The sequence below is a fragment of the Leptopilina heterotoma genome, unplaced genomic scaffold (genome assembly GCF_015476425.1).
Source record: "Leptopilina heterotoma isolate Lh14 unplaced genomic scaffold, ASM1547642v1 Lhet_51, whole genome shotgun sequence".
Classification (NCBI taxonomy): domain Eukaryota; kingdom Metazoa; phylum Arthropoda; class Insecta; order Hymenoptera; family Figitidae; genus Leptopilina; species Leptopilina heterotoma.
Genome location: NW_025111110.1, coordinates 2161159 through 2181630, shown reverse-complemented (window position 1 = coordinate 2181630; position 20472 = coordinate 2161159). Strand labels below are relative to the sequence as shown.

At 27.7% G+C, this 20472-nt stretch overlaps 1 protein-coding gene across 1 annotated transcript in view; it reads left to right on the top strand.

Annotated features, from left to right (window-relative positions):
* The first annotated feature begins 7580 nt into the window (after positions 1-7580).
* The window catches only part of LOC122507675 (zinc finger protein ZIC 4-like), a 35213-nt gene continuing 22321 nt past the window's right edge, over positions 7581-20472 (top strand). Inside the window, exon 1 of the mRNA XM_043620517.1 lies at positions 7581-9078. Coding sequence (XP_043476452.1) covers positions 8142-9078 — 937 coding nt within the window. The 5' untranslated portion in view covers positions 7581-8141. The remainder of the gene's footprint in view (positions 9079-20472) is intronic.

The window sequence follows — 20472 nt, the reverse complement described above, 5'->3', positions numbered from 1 at the left end:
TGCATACTTATACGAATACAATGCAGAAAAATCGGAATAAACGCAAACCTAAGAAACAAATAAAATTTAACGCACGCGGGGATTGAACCTACGACCTACGGACTACTAGACTAACGCCCTAACCACTATACTACGGAGACTAACTACTGAACACCGACGTTGTATTGTCAGTGACTTGTTGATCTGCTGTAATGATTCAATAAAGCACTTACTGACACGAATACACCGTAACAAATAAATAGTTTAATAATAATAATAACAATATTAATAATGTAATAATAAACGATAAATATTCTTAAAATAATATTTATATTATTATGAAAAAAATATATCAATACATTTTTATTAAAAATGTGTTTTTTATTGTTTACAATCATTATAAACATTAATTTGTTGGTCTAAAAAAAAAATTTTTTTTAGTTTGGACTTAGAAATTTTACTAATTAATTATGTGGACATTACATAAAAAAAAATATTGTGAATACATTTTTGTTAAAAACACGTTTTTTCTTAATCTAAGTCATTATAAACATTAATTTTTTGTTGAAAAAAAAATTTTTAGGTTTGGACTTAGAAATTTTTGCTTATATAATTATTGATGTGGGTCCTCAAAAACTGGGAAGCCCAGGTAGGGCCCAGCTCACGCCCACTTATAATATTATTTCGTCTGACCGGAACCCACCGTGAGTGGGTCAATAGACAAACTCTAAAATGCTTCCGTAAAATGTTAACATGTTTGTCAATTGTCAATTCATGTACGAAGATGACCATAATTACATCAAAGTTTTATTATTAAATGTTAAAGAAAAACTAAACTAATTAATAATTTTAACTGTAAACGATTTTTGTTATTATATATAATAAATTTTACTAATGTTATATTGCAGTCGTTATTGTTTAAATAAATAATTGTTGTTAATTAGTAACTCCTGACACTAGCTTCCAGAAAGATGCAGTTTTTTTCTAATTTTGCAATTAACTAATTCGAACAACATGAAATAAAAATAATTTAAGGTTTTAACAATTCAAAAATTGTTTAAACAAATGATTGTTGTTATTTACTAATTTTTGACACAAAGCACCTAAAAAAATGCAGTTTCTTTTTAATTTTGCATTTAACTGATTTGAAAAGTATGAAATAACAGTATTTTATGATTTAAACAGTTCAGAAATTGTTTAAACAAATAATTGTTATTGTTTATTAACTTTTGATACAAACAATCCAGAAACTTGCAGTTTCTTTCTAATTTTACAATTACTACTACTCTGATTAACTAATTGCAAAATAAGAAAAAACTTCATTTTTCTAGATGCCATGTGTCAAGAGATAGTAAATAACAACAATTATTTGTTTAAACATTTGATAAATTGTTAAAATTAAAATCATAAAACATCCGAATGATTTACTATTTACATTAGTTAATTGCAAAATTAGGAAAAAACTGCAAGTTTCTAAGTTATGTGTATCAAAAGTTAATAAATAACAACAATAATTTGTTTAAACAATTTCTTAATTGTTAAAACCATAAATTATCTTTATTTTATGTCGTTCGTATTACTTAATTGCAAAATTAGGAAAAAAATTGCAAGTTTCTAAGTTATGTGTATCAAAAGTTAATAAATAACAACAATCATTTGTTTAAACAATTTCTGAATTGTTAAAACCATAAATTTTCTTTATTTTATGTCGTTCGTATTAGTTAATTGCAAAATTAGGAAAAAAAATTGCAAGTTTCTAAGTTATGTGTATCAAAAGTTAATAAATAACAACAATTATTTGTTTAAACAATTATTAAAATGTATTAAAAACCGTTATACCTTGATGAGTTAATTATTAAATAAATAAATTCAGCTGGAACAACTTTAAAATTTCGGTAAAACTAAATGTCTGTTAGTGTAGTACAATAAAAGTTTATAATTATTGACAATAATAAATTGTTTAAAATAATAATGATTATTATTATTATGAATTAATTGTAGAATGATTTATTGTGAATAGTTATATTTAATTTTCAGACTTTTTCTATTATAATGTTAATATTTTTATGAAAATGGGAAGCCCAGGTGGGGCCCAGCTGGCTCCCAGTTTTTAACTGGGCTAACTTGGGCAGATTTCCACACGGGATAATTAAGTTTTTGGGAAGAATTTTATCTAAAAAAAAAAATTGAATTTGAATTATTAAAATTTTTAATTGAATTCATTGAAAATTGAAATTTTATAAAATTTCAAATTGAAATCTTTTTGAAGTTGATCTATATTTATGAAAATTGTAAACGCAACTGTATTAAAATTCAATTAATTTTGAAGTATTTAAGTAAAATTATTCATTAAATAATTTCTAAATAATAATTTTTCGATAGTTCTTTAAGAATTAAGTTATTTAAAAAGAAATTATTGTCAGAAATAGAAAAAATTGAAGGTTTTGTATTAGAATTCGTGGCAATTTCATAGTTTATTAGTCAAACAAAAAAGAATTCAAAATTCAGAATTTTCTTATTAATTCTAAAAATTTAATTTTTCCAGTGCTTTGTATAAAAATTACTGATTTTCCTGACCGTCATTTCTGGCAACTTTTACTATTTTTGGTGTGAATTTTGATACATTCAAAATACCCGTTTGTAAAAATTATAGAAAAATGTACTTTGAATGTATAGCAAAATTCCAAAAATTCCAAAAAGTAGTAAACGTTTCCAGACACAACAATAATATTTTATTACTACTTATATTATCTGATTATCTGATATTATATTATTATATCTGAATTATAATTCAGGCAGGAAGTTCGGATAAAATGATTTACAATTCGGATAACAGAGGTTCCACTGTAAATAGTAATTTTCATTAATTTATTAGTGAAATTTACAAATTCAAAAGTAAAAAGTCAGTCACTATATAACTCAAATTCACAGTGTTTCTAAGGATATCAAATTGAGACAAAAAATGTATCAAAATTGTTGCGAAGCAACGTTTTGACACGTTTTTTTTTATCAAATTTTAGTTATTTTAGTTAATTTTTAGTTATTTTTATTTTTTTATCAATTTCATATCCTTAGAAAGACTGTGAATTAATAAACACTTTCACTAATTAAAATTTAGAGAGTACATCTTATAGACTCAAAATGATTGAAAAGCAGCTATTTTTGAAACCAAATTACTTTTACTATGTATAATGCTTGCGGTTGCACGTCTTATAATCTGCACTGAAAGCACATTATTATTATTATACGCGAGAACAGTGCAAAAATATAAATATATCGAAACTCTCAACAGGAGTTTTCAAATGACAGCAGGTAGATATGGAAAGCATTATTCAAAAAGTCTTTGCTCGCAATTGTATATGTGTATCTTTTATGAGAGATATTAATTTTGAATAGTCATCAGCTACGAAGTGCATTATAAGTCTACTAATGAACATTCGCATTTTTTTGTGACGTCAATGAGATACTTAACGGTCTTGAATTATATAAGTGTATAGGTAATTTTCTTCTCAAAAAAAAGAAGAAAGAAAAAAAATAATCACCTATACAAAGTATATATAGATGATATGTTATCTATTGTTAGGGAGGGGAACATAAGCGCAATATAATATTCTTCAGTTATAATATAAATTGCTTAATTATATTGATTTCAAGCATAATCTTTATCTGTCACATTCATCTTGAAATCATTTTACAATTTACGTTTTATGAATTACTTTACAAAACATTTCTAATGTATACCCTTTTCAATATAATCTCTTTAATGTTTTAAAATTGTTAAATAAAATAATAAATGAAAATATTCTTCAAAATCTTCTTCAACTTTTTTACTTTCTATGCTATAAAATCTATAAAATTTTTTTTTCAAATTATTCTTCTTGTAATTATTTTCCATTTTTATTATTATTATGATTATTTCTCCTAGTATTATTATTACTATTAGTTTTTTTTTGCTATTATTTTTTACTATTAGTTAATAAAATTGTTAGTATTATTGGTACAATTATCCTTTAGCTAACTCTTATTAACTTCTAATTAGTACAACACTCATAAATAAATTTAACGTTCCTGATATCATTATCAACAAATTTTGTGCAACAATCAATAAATTCAATAAAACGCAACAATTATTATTGCGAAAATATGATCAATTATTTCATCAACATATATTTTCACAATTTTTCTTCAACAAAAAATTTTTGATATAAATTATGCTAGTTAATTTAGTGCATATAAATAGTTTTCAATAATAAATAAGCAAAAAGTATAAAAAAGTTCGGTTTAAAATTTTTTGTCGACACAAAAATTATAATTAATCTAATTATAATATACTCATATAAGAAAGGTGTTTAAATAATAGTTTACACACATAAAAAATTTATTATCTGCTATAAACTTATTTCATATGACGTTATTGCGCTGATCTAAAAGTCATAAATAAATAACAATTTAGTTTCATTTCGAATATATATAGAATATGATGAAAATTAAATATATATCAAGAAACGATAGTTAATTAACATTTTAAATTATTACACTGAATTTATTAATTATGCACTTAATGGTAAATAATTTTAATTACAGAAATACAGGTGGGATTTCAAAAAAAAAAACTTTTTTTCTAATCTGACTATATTATCATGACAACTTCCCTGATTATAATAATTTATTTAATAATGTATGGAAATAATATTAAATTTACGATTATTTTTTGTGACAAGTGCAAAAGAAACTTGCTAACTTATTAGATTCGCGGTATAATTATTTTTAAACATCAGATCTGCTTAAAGCGAGCGAAGGGGAAAATTATGTCTGTAAACATAAATAAATAATTAAATAATCTTGTAAGATTCATTTTTGTGTTGAATTTTGATATTTATCAAAATAATTGAATTTTGGAAATAAGAATTTCATTAAAACTTTTTAAAATAATTGATTTTATGGGAAGAATTTTGTTGCTTATCAAGATAATTAAATTCTTTTGCAGAATTACTTAAAAATTTTTAAAAATGATTGATTTACTGTGACGAATTGTTAGTTATTTATGAAAATAATTGAATTATTGCAACGTTTTGATTCGTTTTTTCTTTCAGTTTGATATCCTTATAGAAAAACTGTGAAATAATAGAACAACGCAAAACAAACACATTATTTAATTTGCCCAGAAAACCTTGTAAAAATTTGCCTTAATATATAGAAAACATCCTAAAAATAGTACGAATTCTTTAAAAATGATGAGTCAGACAAGAACGAACAAAAACTGATAAACATATAACCATTTATACATTATACTATATAATGAATTATGGAAATATTCTTAAAAATTAATGGCTCTTAAGTAATACAGCCCCCTTGTTAAGAATCTAATATGCCTTATCTTTTATCTTGTACTTATTGCCTTAAAGACGTATAAACATCTTAAATCCTTGTTCAACAACGATTTTACCTTATTTAGCTCTCTGGCATTAACGAAGTGCAATAAGTAGACCTTTAAGTACAGGTAAATTATTATAGTCAAAACTAAATCTCTCATCCATTTCAAAGGATGAATACTAACTGGATTCACTTAGAGCTTCCCACTTATTATACCCAATTTTCGTTTATTTTAAAGGATAATCTGAAAATTCGTTTACAGGTATAAAAGCGAGATGGGACAACCTTTATTAGTACACAGCAAAAACCGAAAATAAAATTATGATTGTAAAACTATTAGGCTTATATATTTTGGTTACTTTGAGGTTAGAGAACGCAGGGTATTATAAAGTCTACGAGAACTTCTGAAATCTTTTTTTTTCTCACAGATGAGGTACGTGCGACATTACCTGAACCTTAAATCTTTAAACAGGTGTATAACCATATAAGACAACTGCGCTCATATTTAGAGGGCGAATCGTCTAATATTGATATTTACCCAGCATCTCTTGTTCCTTCCGAAAAAAATTTTAATTTAATTATGACGTAAATAATAATATATTTATTATAGAAGTGTACTTCCTTCTGTAGATTTTAATTATTATTCCTTTATGACAGATTATAAACTATAAGAAAATGACAGAAACTGTCAATTCAACAATTTGCATTTTTATTACTCTACTGATGATGTTCTCCGTTGTTTATCATTCTTAGGTTGTAAATTTTTCTCCTACATTGTTTGCCTCTTTTATTTTTATAATCTCCTGAATATAATAAAAACAATTGCCGAATCAATAATTTAGGGGTAAAAATTATTATTCCCGAAAAGTGATTTCGAGTTTTATTCTCCAACATAAACACACCCTTTTGTTGAAGGTAAAATAATCTTAATATAGATGTCTGTTCATTATAAATTATCATGATAGATTTATGTCTGAATTATTGTTCTTCTAAAGGGGAAAAAGGTCTTTGATCCTTTAGTCTCCGTTTTTAAGTAATCCTTACTAATTAGTTACTGAGAATACAAAGAAAGTGATGTTATGCTCGTTGGAATTTTCAAAAATTTTCAATTTTTACTTTTTTTTAATACATTATGATAATTATCGTTGATTATTAATAATCCTTGATAATAATCCTATGATGATTAATAATAAAAAGAGGAAAGTTATATAAGAATGTAATAAAAATTACCGAAATCGATTAAATTTTCATCAGCTTGAAAATTATACTTTCAATTTCAAATAAATGCTGTGAAATATAAGAATGAAATACAAATCTTATCAAACTAACATCAATTGAATTTCATTCCTATTATTTTAACTTTCTGTTGCATTTAATTACATTTTACTGATTTATGTTTCCTTTGAAAGTATTATCATTATATTTAATACTTGAGCAATTAACCCGTACTTAATGACTTCTTAAATTTTTGAAACTGAACATTTCCTACTTTTGTCACTTGTTAAATAATATTAAATAATTTTAAAAATATTCTACCAAATTAAACAGTTTGTAATAACAATCAGTTATATTTAACTAACAATCAGTTATTTTTAACCAACAATCAGTTATTTTTAACTAATGAAAACGCTTATTAATGAATTCAATAAACGAAACGGTCCAGTTTCATTAGTCAAAAGTGATTAATTTAAATATCCATAGCAACAACATAATTATAAACATAACTTTATCCTTTTGACAATTTTTCCAAAATGAACAATCACTTTATTTTTTCCTAACACGATTTTTCGAAGAATATGAAAATTGAGGCAAAAAACGTATTAAAATTGTTGCATGGCAACAATTTTGCTACGTTTTTTGCCTCAATTTTTATATCCTTAGAAAAACTGTGAATTTTTCCACCAGATAAGGAGAAACAGTACCTCGTTGTAAAACACTAAACAGTGCTCTGTTATGGAGCAAAGAAAAAAAGAGAAGAAATTCTCGATTGCCACAATCCTTTGGTGGTTGGGCGTTCTCAAGGCGGATCCTGATCATGCGCTCTCGAGAAAGCCACGCCTGAAGATTAACATCCCGTCTAACAACCGGTTCCAATGGCCAGTGAGCCATTCACGACCAATGAGCGTTTGGTATCCTAGAGAAACATGTTCAAACAAGATAAAAGTAGGAAGAAGGCGGTCCTTAAGGTCCTCTCCCCAAAATTTCTCATGTTACCCCGCGGTGAGTGATCGTGCTTCCAACAACTCAGTCCCGCTGTGAACGCAGCAAGGAACGCCACGGATTTTCTCCCTACCGCAAACACACAACTTACACACTTCTTACATTTCTCAAAAATATCTTAACTTGTTATCGCGAAAATTTTCAAAAACCATCGGAAACAAATTAAAGTAACACTTACAAAAAAAAGTTTTTTTTTAATAGTGTTATTTAAAATTCGTGATTTTGTAACTACTGGATTTGTGCATAGTGAGTGACCTTTGTGATCAAGTGACAAAAAAAAAACAGTGTATAGTCTTAAACTGGAAAAGGAAAGCATTAAATAGAACAGTACAAAACCAAATAGAGAAGTGATTGAGAAATTGAAAACTAAAAAAGGGAGTGATCTAGAAATAGTGATTAAAGTCTCTTGATTTAGAATCAGTTCGTAATGAGGAGGCGACTCAAGTAGTTCGCCATAAGGAATCGAGAAACTCTTTTTTGGATTTAATCAACACTTTGTCGTGACAAAATTAGAGAATCATTGCAGAAACAATCGATTCAAACTGGAGGGAATAAAGCAGGAGTTCACAATGATGAACGCCTTTCTTGATGGGGTGCCAACACACCCTCATCATTTAGCATCTCTTGGGATCAAGTTGTCACCCTCGAATAGTCCTACCGGTTGCATGGACTCAAACGTTCAACCTTCTCCAGGTGATGCTCCAGTGCAACAGCATCATCACTTTCATCCCCAGAGTTATGCCCCACATCATCCGCATCCCGGCTCACACATGGCCCCTCACATGGGTCACCACATGAGTCATCATCCAGGTTATGCGGCACGTGATTTCCTCCTTCGAAGGGAACACGAATTCAATGCGACGGCAAACGCAACAACGCCCGAGAGTGGTTTGGGTTTGTTTACACCATTGCATCACGACGGTTCGGCCGGCGGTATGCAACAATTTCCCCATCATCCTGGTCAACATCCCTTAACGGCGACGAGTCACTATCCTGGCCACTATCCTCAGGACAGTAGACTGCCTCCACCACCACCGCCACCACCTCATCATCAGTATTTAGGAGCACCACATTTGACGCCGTCGATTCACCATCAACAACACCCCTCGGTCAATCATCCGAGTCATCATCCGCACGGTGCATTCCTCAGGTACATGAGAACGGGCGGTGGTACGACGAATAATCAAAGGCAGGAGATGCCTTGCATGTGGGTTGATCAGGATGCTCCTGGCTCGGGAAGGAAGCTGTGCGGTAAGGTCTTCAATTCACTTCATGACATCGTGACGCATCTGACAGTTGAGCACGTGGGCGGTCCAGAGTGCACGACGCACGCGTGTTTCTGGCAAGGTTGCTCCAGAAATGGCAGGGCCTTCAAGGCCAAGTACAAACTCGTCAATCACATCCGAGTACACACTGGCGAAAAACCATTTCCATGTCCGTTCCCAGGATGTGGCAAGGTCTTCGCCAGGTCGGAAAATTTGAAGATTCACAAGAGAACGCATACCGGTAAGTCTCATTTTTACATTCTCAACACACACTCTCTAAAGCTCTCTAAATTATTTAGCAAAATTTGTACAGAAAGACTGACATCCAACTTCCAACATTAGTCATTTTCATATCTTGCAAATGATAATAAAAACGAAAATAAAAACAGTTAGCTTCTAACCAGGTGTCGAAACAAGTTCCGAAGGACAGATAACTTTTATCAACATCACTTCCATATCCCTCCGAAAACAAACATTCACAACAAGGAATCGATTCATTCCGAGAAGAAACCGAAAAATTTTGTTGATTTTCAATCTTGAAACATCCACTGGCATAATCTCGCACCTGTTATGATACACTAATTTCAAGTCCACAACGTTGACCAACAAAAAAAATTGTATATAAATATAGTACTCAAAAGATAACGCGAAAATATTTGATAAAAATTGTCCTTAAAGAATCTGTAAAAGATTTTTTACAAATACTTCATGGACAATTGTTGTATAATTCTTAATGCATTAAACTAATTTTTCTTGCTGATCGTACGATGGCAAATATTCGGAATAAGTTTGCAAATAAAAAATTAACACTAGCTACAAAATGCAACAGCGAAACTAAATACTATTCAGCCAGTTTTGTAATACTCCTTTTGTATTCACTCTTTAAATTTGCATTAGCGAAAAGTCCACTAATTTAAATCAGTAAAAATTTCTACTAATTCTGACGCAACAAAACTAAAACAATTAGTTACTACTAACAACAAAGTTATTAATAACTTAACTCTTTAGTAGTTTTAAATTTCTTGTTAAAATTTAATTAAAAAGTTGTCTGGAAATTTACTATTAGGAGAAATTTTTACTAATTTAAATTAACAGACTTTTCGCTAATTCAGCTTTAGAGACTTATTTTTTCTAAAACTTATTTCCTCGGAATAGAAAAATTTATTCCAGAGACAATAAAAATTGATAAAGAAATGCGCAAGAATTGACAAGTTTGAAAGAATTTTTCGATAAGAATAAAAAATTGCCCCTTAAAATTAACTCTAACGACAAACAAAACGAAATACTATTATCGAGTTTTGTAACACTCCTCTTGTATACCATATACATGATCAGAAACAATCAGAATCTTTTGATCTTCGAGGTGAACAAAAAAAAGGATACAACCTTGAATCCTCCAGCTCATCTCAAAACAATCCAATCACTGTATACATTTTGGAACATAAAAGATTCAAAACGAAGAGTCATCATAATCCTTCTGATACTTTTAATCTCCCCAGTAACAAAATTATCAAGAATAGTTCATTATTCGATTCAAAAACAAAAAAAAATGTTTTAAGTTACTACATAATATTTAAGTATAGGTACTACAAAGTAGTTCTCTAAAAATAGAAATGAAATTAAAAATCGAAAATAAGGGAAGTAAAAATAATTTACAATACTTTTCAGTTCATTCATTTTCATTATTTAATTTCTAATTACCAAACGTTCGAATTTTCAAATAGAGTAAATGTTTAGTAATTAGAGTAAAAATTAATAATTGCAAGTAGAAATTAAAAATGTAAATTAAATGAAGTAAACTGAAAAATATCACTTTGGGAACATAAACAATGAGTTATTCTTGTAGTTTTTCAATCATATCCGCGGAGAAATTAATTAACTATTTTTACTACCTTCAGAAACATGGTATATAAATAATCATTGTGCAAAATTGAACATATAATTTATGGATTAATTACTACACTCTCTCTCTTTTCTCCCTCTATTTCTCTTCATCTCTTTCCTTCTCTCTCAATTTCACGAATATTCCTTAACGATATTTCTATAATAATGTTCCTTTAGTTATACAAGGGCAGCAATTAAAAGCATGTCAGCTACTATATTCACAGTTAATTTATCCGTGGGAAGTTCAATAACGATAATGGATCAACATTTTAATGGAAAAACATGAAACAAAATTTTTTTTTTCATTTTCCAAAGTAACGAATTGCAAAAAAAAAAAATGTAAACATATTACAGCTAACATATTACTACAGCTATATATTTCATTACCGCAGATTCCTCTGCTCTTGGCAATGAACCAAATAATAAACGAATTATTATAAATTTCAGCATTTTTTTTCTCCTCTGCCTTCTGAAAATTCATGTTGTAAATCATGTACTACGACTCTTCCTTTTGCTATATAAAAGCAAATCATTCGCATTCGAATAATCTGAAGCACCTATCTTCTCATCTGACTTCGTGATTCTAACTGATTCATATCTCCAATCTTATTTATTCCTCGTCTAGCAAATGAGTAGTAAAACATTTATGACTGTCTCCTTTCATTTTCTGATTAAATTAAACTGTCTTCAGGGAGGGTATATGATGGGAGAAACAAAAAAAAACATCATGTCGAAACGACAGAAAGGTGTTAATATGTGAATTGCACGATTAATTTATGTCCCTTTTTAGAGAAAAAAAAATTTGCTTTCATTATAATGGGAATTTTTTCCTACCTTTTTTTGGAGAAAACAAATTTTGTTAATCAGTGTTGCTACAACTATACGAATTCTTTAAACTACTACTTCAACTACTACTTTTAAAATTTATAGTTTTTTAAAAAATTTTGTTTTCTTTTCATGCAATTCAAACGAAGTAAAAATTTACCGATGATGTTTTCTTTAGTGTCAACCCTATTTTCAAAATAACGAGAATATATTTATTTCGTCGTGGGGAGGAAATTTACAACCAATCAGGAAAATAAAACCAATTTTCCTCGATTCGAAAAAATGTATACGAATATTTTCATGACTTTTAGTACCTGATCAATTCTATATTAAACGAAAAAAAATCCCGTATGTATACAAAAAAAGTGGAATGTGTAAAATTGAATATAAAATTGAATATACATATAAAATATGAAATGAAAAATAATAAATATGACCATTAGGGAAGATGAGATCAGAATACATTCTAAACAAGATTTTAAATCTTATTTTATAGTTAGCAGGACCATTTTTGGTGCATAGGGGATTCCAATTTCGAGCGAACGTGCGTTATAAAATATTTCGAGTTTTCCACAAAAAGTGGTCGTCGTCATAATTTCTGCACAAATATACTCTCACACAGAAAATAAAATATTATTGTGAGTAAAGTGTAATTTTTGTGGTGAAAAAAATTTCCCACCTCAATCATCTTTTTTTTTTCTTCATCATCTAAGGCTGCTGCATGTATATGTATACCCGCCCCCGGCGCCACGAGCTCGTCTCAAAATATAATCAACTGCCTCTTTATGATGACAAGAATTTCGGGACGCAATTAAGAAATTACCAGACCATATATCCTAGCTTTTTATGCCTTTGACGTGGACATTGTATTTACATATTTATACCAAGCTCTCTGGCACGCTGCATGGGCAATTGGACATTCTCTGGGATGACCGACCGCCCGACGGCTCGACGCTCAGCGTCCCTCCACAGGATCCTACTAACTGCTTGTTCTGGCCACTTCTTCCTCGAAACTTACACCCGTTACCTGCTTAATTACGTGTTTCTCATCTCCCTCCCTCTATTTATCTCGTTCTCTCTCTCTCTCCTCTTTTCCCTTTCCCTCCTTTCCTTTTCTCTCTTCTCTCCTTTTCTCTCTTTATCAACTTTTCTCTCCTTATCTCCATTTCTCTTCTTTCCCCTCTTCATCTCCTTTCCTCTCAATTTCTCTCTTTCTTTCTCTTTCTCTCTCAAAAAGAGAGAATAAAGATTCGATGAAAAAATATCGACCTTAGTCATCTGTTTGAATTTATCATACTCTTGCAAAAAAAAGAAGAACTCTAACAGTATTTTAAATAGTTTGAAAAATGACCCAAACTGGATATTTAGAAAAAAAGGAAAAAAATGCAAACTAATTTCTAAAATTGTGACTGTTTCGGAATGAAAGATATTGGATTTATGTTCGTGACAACCGCACATTAACGAAAATGACTAAATTTGGTTACTTTGGGTCACCTTCAAATTTTTTCTTTTAGAAACTCTTAACTAATTATTAGCTATTAGCTAATTTTTATACTATTAGCCAGTTCTCTAAACTTGAAAGTCGTTTAGTAAAATTTAGATTGAGTTATTTTTTAAATCTACAATTAATTCAATCTACCATTGGTACAGAGTATAACTATAGATTGACACTGATATTAAATGATATGGCAAATTTGTTAAATTTAATTCATGAAATTTAATTTAAAAAATTCTATAGTTCATTTATTTATTAAATTAAAGTTCGTTATTAAGTTCATTTCTTTATTCAATAATTGAAGAAATAGATTTAATTAATTAATTGCTTTTAAAATTATTTCTTCAGTCGATAGTAATTTATAAAAAATTGGGAATTATTTTGAAACCAGTATCAAATTATAGTAATCAATGGTAGGTTCAGTTAATTGTAATTTTAATAATGCAATTTAAATTCGACTCTCTAAATCGGAATTTGTAGAATTCTACTAAGAAATAGTAAAATTTTACTCATTTTTTAAAATTTTTGAACATAATTGAATTTTTGTGAAGAATTTTATTAGGTAGAATATTACTAATTTTTAGTAAAATTTTACTAATGTTTTAGTGGAATTCCACTAATTAAAAGTCATTTATTTCACTAAATAAATTAGTGAGTTTAATAAATAAATTAGTAGTTTTTTACAAATTAAAGAGTAAGAGATTGTTTTTTATAACAAAAAGGCAGAAGTTTACTAATTTTTAAGAGAAAACTATTTATTTAATAGTAGAAAATTACTAATTTAATAGTAAACATACTAATATTAGAATTAGTATTAAATATTACTATATTATTTTAGTAAAATTTTTGTGATAATACTAATATTAAAAAAATACTAATAGTGAAAAATTACTAGTTTTATAATAAAATATTTACTAACTAAGAAAAATGAAATTTTACAATTTCAATTAGATATTTTAGATTGATTTTTTAATAATTATTTGTAATAATTTTATACATTTTTTTGATATTTTAGATTAAATTAGATATTTTAGTATAAAAGTATAGTTGTTTTCTACTAAAATTTAGTAAAAAAAATTAATATTTAATTGCTTAACGAATGCGCTTTCATTTAATTTGTAGAAATACTACATAATTCAGATTTAGAGAGTACCTTCAATCAATTGAATTTTGCTACTTATTTTTACTGACAAATTTAGTTGTAAAATTTAAAAAATAGTAATGATAGTTTAAAACTACAATTGTATTACCTAATTATTTGCGCAAATTATATCAATAATAGTGCAGTTTTAATTAAAAATTAGCCTCAAGCAACAATAGCATAAAGTGACTTCAACTTTTAGTAACATTACAGCTTTAATTTTCAATTCAGTTATTAATAATAATTAATTGCAATTAATTAATTGCAGCTGTAAAGAACAATTTATCCGAATTCTTTTCAAGTTTCACAATTACAGTTGCTGCTAAATTTATTCACACTTCTGCTATACTTATTTTTGCTGATATAGTTGTGCAAATTTTAAAGAGTAGGTACTATTTTCAAATCAAAGTTCGCTCTCAACCATTGTAATTAGATAAATCATTTGAAACATCATTACACGGAGAGATAATATATATACAACTTTGTAAAAGTATTTTACAAATTGGGGAAAAAGTGCAACAAAGCGAAATTTTGATATAAAAAATACTAAACTTTAAAAAAACTAATGTGAAATTTAGTAAAATTTTGTCAGATATCAAGAATATTAATTAAATTCTAATATAACTTTACTACACTGTAAAAAATTTAGGGAGTTAACGGACTCGGGAGTTGGGAGTTAAATTTTTCGAGTTAAAAATCAACTCCAAAAGAGAGTTAATTTCTAACTCCCTTCATTCAACACCCGCGCGAGTTATTTTTCTCATGGGGAGTTAGCATTTGGGTGTGAAATTTTAACTCTCTTTATTTAACTCCCCTGGCATTAACTCCCCAATGGGTGCGACTTTTATAGACCCCTCGGAGGAGTTAAAATTTAACTCCCTTTTTTTACAGTGTAAATTTCACATAAGTTTTTTTAAAGTTTAGTATTTTTTATATCAAAATTTCGCCTTGTTGCACTTTTTCCCCAATTTGTAAAATACTTTTACAAAATTTAATATATATTATTTCTCCGTGTAGTATTAAATGGTAATTATTATCTGAAGCTGAAACTGATTGACACAATTAATTAAACCAATTAGCTGCAATTTCACACACAATGCAGCTTAAATAAATTGTATTTGCAGACAACAGTTGCTGAACTTGATTTTAGTTTCACCTATTAACTTCAATAATTGAAGTTTCGACTGGAGGCTAACTAAATAGTTTTCTTAACTACAAATTAGTAATTTTTTTTACTAATTCGTTAAAACTTACCAATTCATTTACTTTAGTTTTTCTGCGGATATCAAATTGAGACAAAAAACGAACCAAAAGTGTTGCGAAGCAACATTTTGATTCGTTTTTTGTCTCAATTTGATATGCGCAGAAAAACTGTGATAACGATCGAATAAACGCTGTTCTTTTCCTTCTACTATTATAGTCATAATTATAATTATTATATGCACTAAAAATATATCCCTAATTTTTAACTATACACCTTAATTAAAAATCAGTAACTGAATTCTATTTTTAGTTTCTAAAATGGAGCGTGCATATCAATTTGCATAGAATATGGTTAGTGAATAAGTTGTCGATAAATAGTGAACATAAACGCCCACCTACATTTACGTATATATATCCATAAACTAAATATGTGTGTGAAGAGAGAGAAAAAAAGGATGAAGAGAGGGTAGTATAGCAGCAACAGCAGCAGCAGCAAAGATTTGGTTGCTTTTCCTCCCTCTCTGCTATGTTACGACATAAATTCGAACCCCATGTATAATAATAAAAACCCCTTTGCCAGTACATTGAGGCATAAATGCGCACACGAGAGGCGATGAAGCAACCGTTCTTTCAGGAGTACCATAGAATTAAATAGACGTTTTCAAAAAAACACAAGCAAACACTTCCACACAACTGTTTTGCCCTTTGTTTTTTCTGCTTCGTTTCATTTACATTCATTCATTTTCTCTTTTTCCTTTTATTTCCGACTTCTCCAATGTTTTCTCGCACTCACGCCTAATTCCACAACATTGCCGCTGTGTCAAACAAACTTATGATTCACTCGTCTAACGAGGACTTCAATTCCTCGTTTATTAACCCAATTAATATGTATTCTGTCGTTTCATCTTTTCCATACTTTTCTTCATACTTTTTCTAAACAATTTCTCATTTCTTACTCTAACTTTTACTATTCACAAAAAGTGTCTTCTCCACTCCTCAAGCACTATTTCCTTCTTATAATTAATAACTCTTACAGGCTTCGCACTCGATAATTAATGTTAAAAAAGTAGCAAAAAGTAGCTTTCAAACTAAAAAAAGCAGTAAAAAAGTATCTATCGAAAAATTAAACTTGACGACAAAAAAACTCGTTTTAGACACTTCACAAAACTGACAAAAAATTATTTTCCTGACTTTTTCCTAATTTTCATAAAAAATATTTACTTCTTCTTATCCTACTGCTAATAAATTGAATTCCTGCAACGAATTTTATTATTCATGAAAGAATTTAAATATTTATATAAATAATTTAATTCTTGCGAAGAATATTATAAAAAATTTTTAAAAATCGTGTTGCATTCCGACAGATTTTATAAAAATTCTAATTTAAATAATTGAATTCCTTAGAAATTTTTATTATTTATGAAAAGAATTGAATTCTTACGAAAATTTGTTCAAAAATTTTTTAAATAATTGAATTCAATTTGGAAATTTTTTTGAAAATAGTGGATATGGAAAATCATTGAATTATACGAAAAATTCTTAAAAATAATTAAATTTTATAAAGAATTCTATTAAAATTTTTGATAACAATTGAATGTCTGTGTGGTATTTTAATATTTATTTTTTAAATAATTCAATTCCTCAAAAGCATTTTATTATTTATGAAAATAATAAAATTGAATTCTTGCGAACGATTTTATTAGAATTTTTTAAAATAATTGAACTTCCAAGAAGAAATTTATTATTTTTTCAAAATAATTGAATTCTTGTGATAAATATTGTAATTTATGGAAATAATTGAATTCTTTCGAAGAATTATTTATGTGAATAATTAAATTCCTGGGAAGAAATTTATTAAAATGTAAAAGAATAATTGAATTATTTCAAAAAAAATTAATTAAAATTGTGTTTAAAATATTAGATTTCTTTTAAACAATTTTATTAAAATATTTGAAAATAATTGAAGTCCTGTGAAAAATTATAATATTTTTCTGAGTATTTGAATTCTTCCAAAGAATTTAAAAAAAACATTTTTTTAAATAATTGATTTTTTCGAGGAATTGAAATTAAATTTTTAAGAAGAATAATACATTTTTTGAACAATTTCTGTAAAATTGTATTAAAAATAATTGAAATCCTATGATGAATTTTTTTATTTATGAAAATAATTTGATAGTTGCTAAGAATTTTATTATAATTTTCAAAAATAATTCTTTATATAAGAATTTTATAAACATTGTTTTAAATAATTAATTTTTTCGAAATATAATAAATATTATGATAATTTTATTTCTAATAATTCAATTCTTGTGAAAAATTTTATTTGTGAAAATAATTGAATTTTTTTATTAATCAATTTCAAATAGTATTAAAAATAATTGAAATCCTGCGATGAATTTTATTATTTATGAAAATAATTGAATTCTTGCTTAGAATTTTATCAAATATTTTTTTTAAATAATTGAATTTCCATGAAAAATATTATTATTAGTGAAACTAATTGAATTATTGTGTAGAATTGTATAAAAATTTGTTAAACAATTGATTTTTCGAAACTTTTTTGCAAATTACTTGAATTACTGTGGAAATTTGATTAATTTATGAAAATAATTTAATTCTTACGAAGATTTGTTCAAATTTTTTTTTAAATAGTTGAATTCTATTTGGAAATTTTATGAAAATACTAGATATTGAATATAATTGAATTTCGAATATTTTTTTTGAAAATAATTGAATCGTTTTAAAGAACTTGATTATAATTTTTGAGAATAGTTTTTTCTTTCTAGTATTAGTGAATTTAAAGTAGAGAAAATTCTCAAAAAATAAACAGAAATAGTAGCTTTTAGTGTCTGAAATCTAAAAAAAGTACCCAAATAGTAGCATAACGTAAAAAAAGTAGTAAATAGTAGGTTTTAGTAGAAGAATGCGAAGGCTGCTCTTAGAAACCCAAACCGATATTTATATCACTCTCTAAATTCGAATTAGTAAAAATGTTTACTTTTCTGAATTACCAACAGAATTTTTGTTTTTGAATAGAAATTTTATTTATTAGTAAACTTTACTAATTCAAAAGCCAAAAGTCAGTCTCTAATTCAACTTAATAAAAGTTTTTAGTAACTCAAACTTAGAGAGCATTCAAAGAAGTATAAATAAAAAAAAAAGCCTAAACAAAACCAAGGGCTTTATTTTATCAGTCCAGAAATCTCTCATATCATATGAGCGCGTATTTTATTTGTACAACAAAAAAAAAAAAGAAAAAAGAAATTGTTGGTCGGTCATCATCATTGCGCGCTTATATGCAGTGGACGTTAAAAAATCGCTGTTTTAATCCGCAGATGCATGTCTGTAGCCATTAGGCTAAATCGATATGTGCATTATAAAGCAGAGGAGAACGGCCTCGGGGAGAAAAGTAACACGTTACCGACCTATCCGTATCTGCACGCGAGCTTAGATCACCATTGGTCGATTTCACAATGGGATTCCCCCTTTGGCATATCTCCCATTGGTCCGTCCTTTTCTGAGGGGTTAAAACGCCATCGCAATAAGGGGGATGACACAGGGATGAGTTCACCCGAAGGGGTGTCAGAATAAGCGTTAAGTAGGGGTGAAGTTTCCCAAACAACTAAATGGCTACACTTCTTTTACTAAACAACACACACAAACCCTTTCAACTATAGTTTCTCTTTTAAATATGTAACAAAAATTACGAAATTTTTCCTCTTCTACAATCCGCAATTTTTTATTGTTCTCCAAATTATGAATTTTCGTTCTAAAAATTAAATTCTTGTTTTACAAATTAAATTCTTGTTCTTCAAATTAAATTCTTCTTCTAAAAATTAAATTCTTGTTATATATAAATTTAAATAATTTATAAGTACAATTTTAACTGTATTTACAATAATGAAAATTTTACTCACGATTTATATGTAATCTTGCGGGATTGGAAATTCGTACCTGAAATAGAAAACAAAAATTAAAGATCTGATGGATTTTTAACTACTGATAAACAGTTCAGAAAATATTTCTTTCCAAAAATTTGTACTTTTAGAAATTATAAGGTAAAAATTAATACAGAAATACGATAATACAAAAATAATAAGAAAATATAAAAATACTTTTCGTAAAGAAGAAAAAAATTCACTATCAACTCGAAAGTATCAAACTGCAACGAATTGAGCCCAAAAATCTGCATTTAATCAGAAACTGATCCAAATTTTTTATATCAGTTTGATCCAAATTAGTATATTTCATTTTTCAAAGAAAACTGATTTTAACACCAGAAAGAAGGAACAAAAAAATATTAATAAAATCTGTTAATTATAAATTATTGGGCTAACTATAATTCAGAACAGAAACTTATGTACAAAAATTCGAGTAGAGAAATTTAATACAAAACGTAAATACTTACAGCTTTTCCAAGGATATAAACTCGAGACAAAAAAAAGTGTCAAAACTGTTGCATTTCAACAATTTTAATACTTTTTTTGTCTCTAGTTGATATCCTTAAAAAATGTGTAAATAAATACCTTACGAAAATAATACTTTTATTCTGTAGAAACAAACAAAAAAAAATTCTAATGCACATAAATTGTCTCACCATTCACAAAAATTGGAACGTTTCCTCTCAATTGGAAGATAAAAATTTGAATACAAAGTTTTTAGGATTGTTGCTTGCCTCACAAACACGTCGTCAATTCACAAAATGCGAGTCAATTTACGATTTAGTTTATATTCACGTTTCAGAGCTCTAGAAAGGGAGTGGAGTGGCAATTATTTTTCGAGGTTGCTCTTTGAGTTGTCTTTTATATTATATTATTTTTCTCTTTTCATTTTTTCCCTCCCCCTTTTGTTTTTGTTTTTTTTTTTTTTTTTGATTCTCCGTGTAGTGGACGTAAAATGCGAAAGCAATATGGCGTCGAGTGGAGGCTCGTGTCCGCAACGCGGGGCGCCAAGTGTACAAACGTCGTCTCGAAGCACTTTTGGGTTGGTGCGAAATATTGGAGAAAGATCGCGAGAGAAGAATAATGACAGAAAACGTTCTCACATAACACAATATGGAACAATATTTGCTCCTTACAACAACCTTT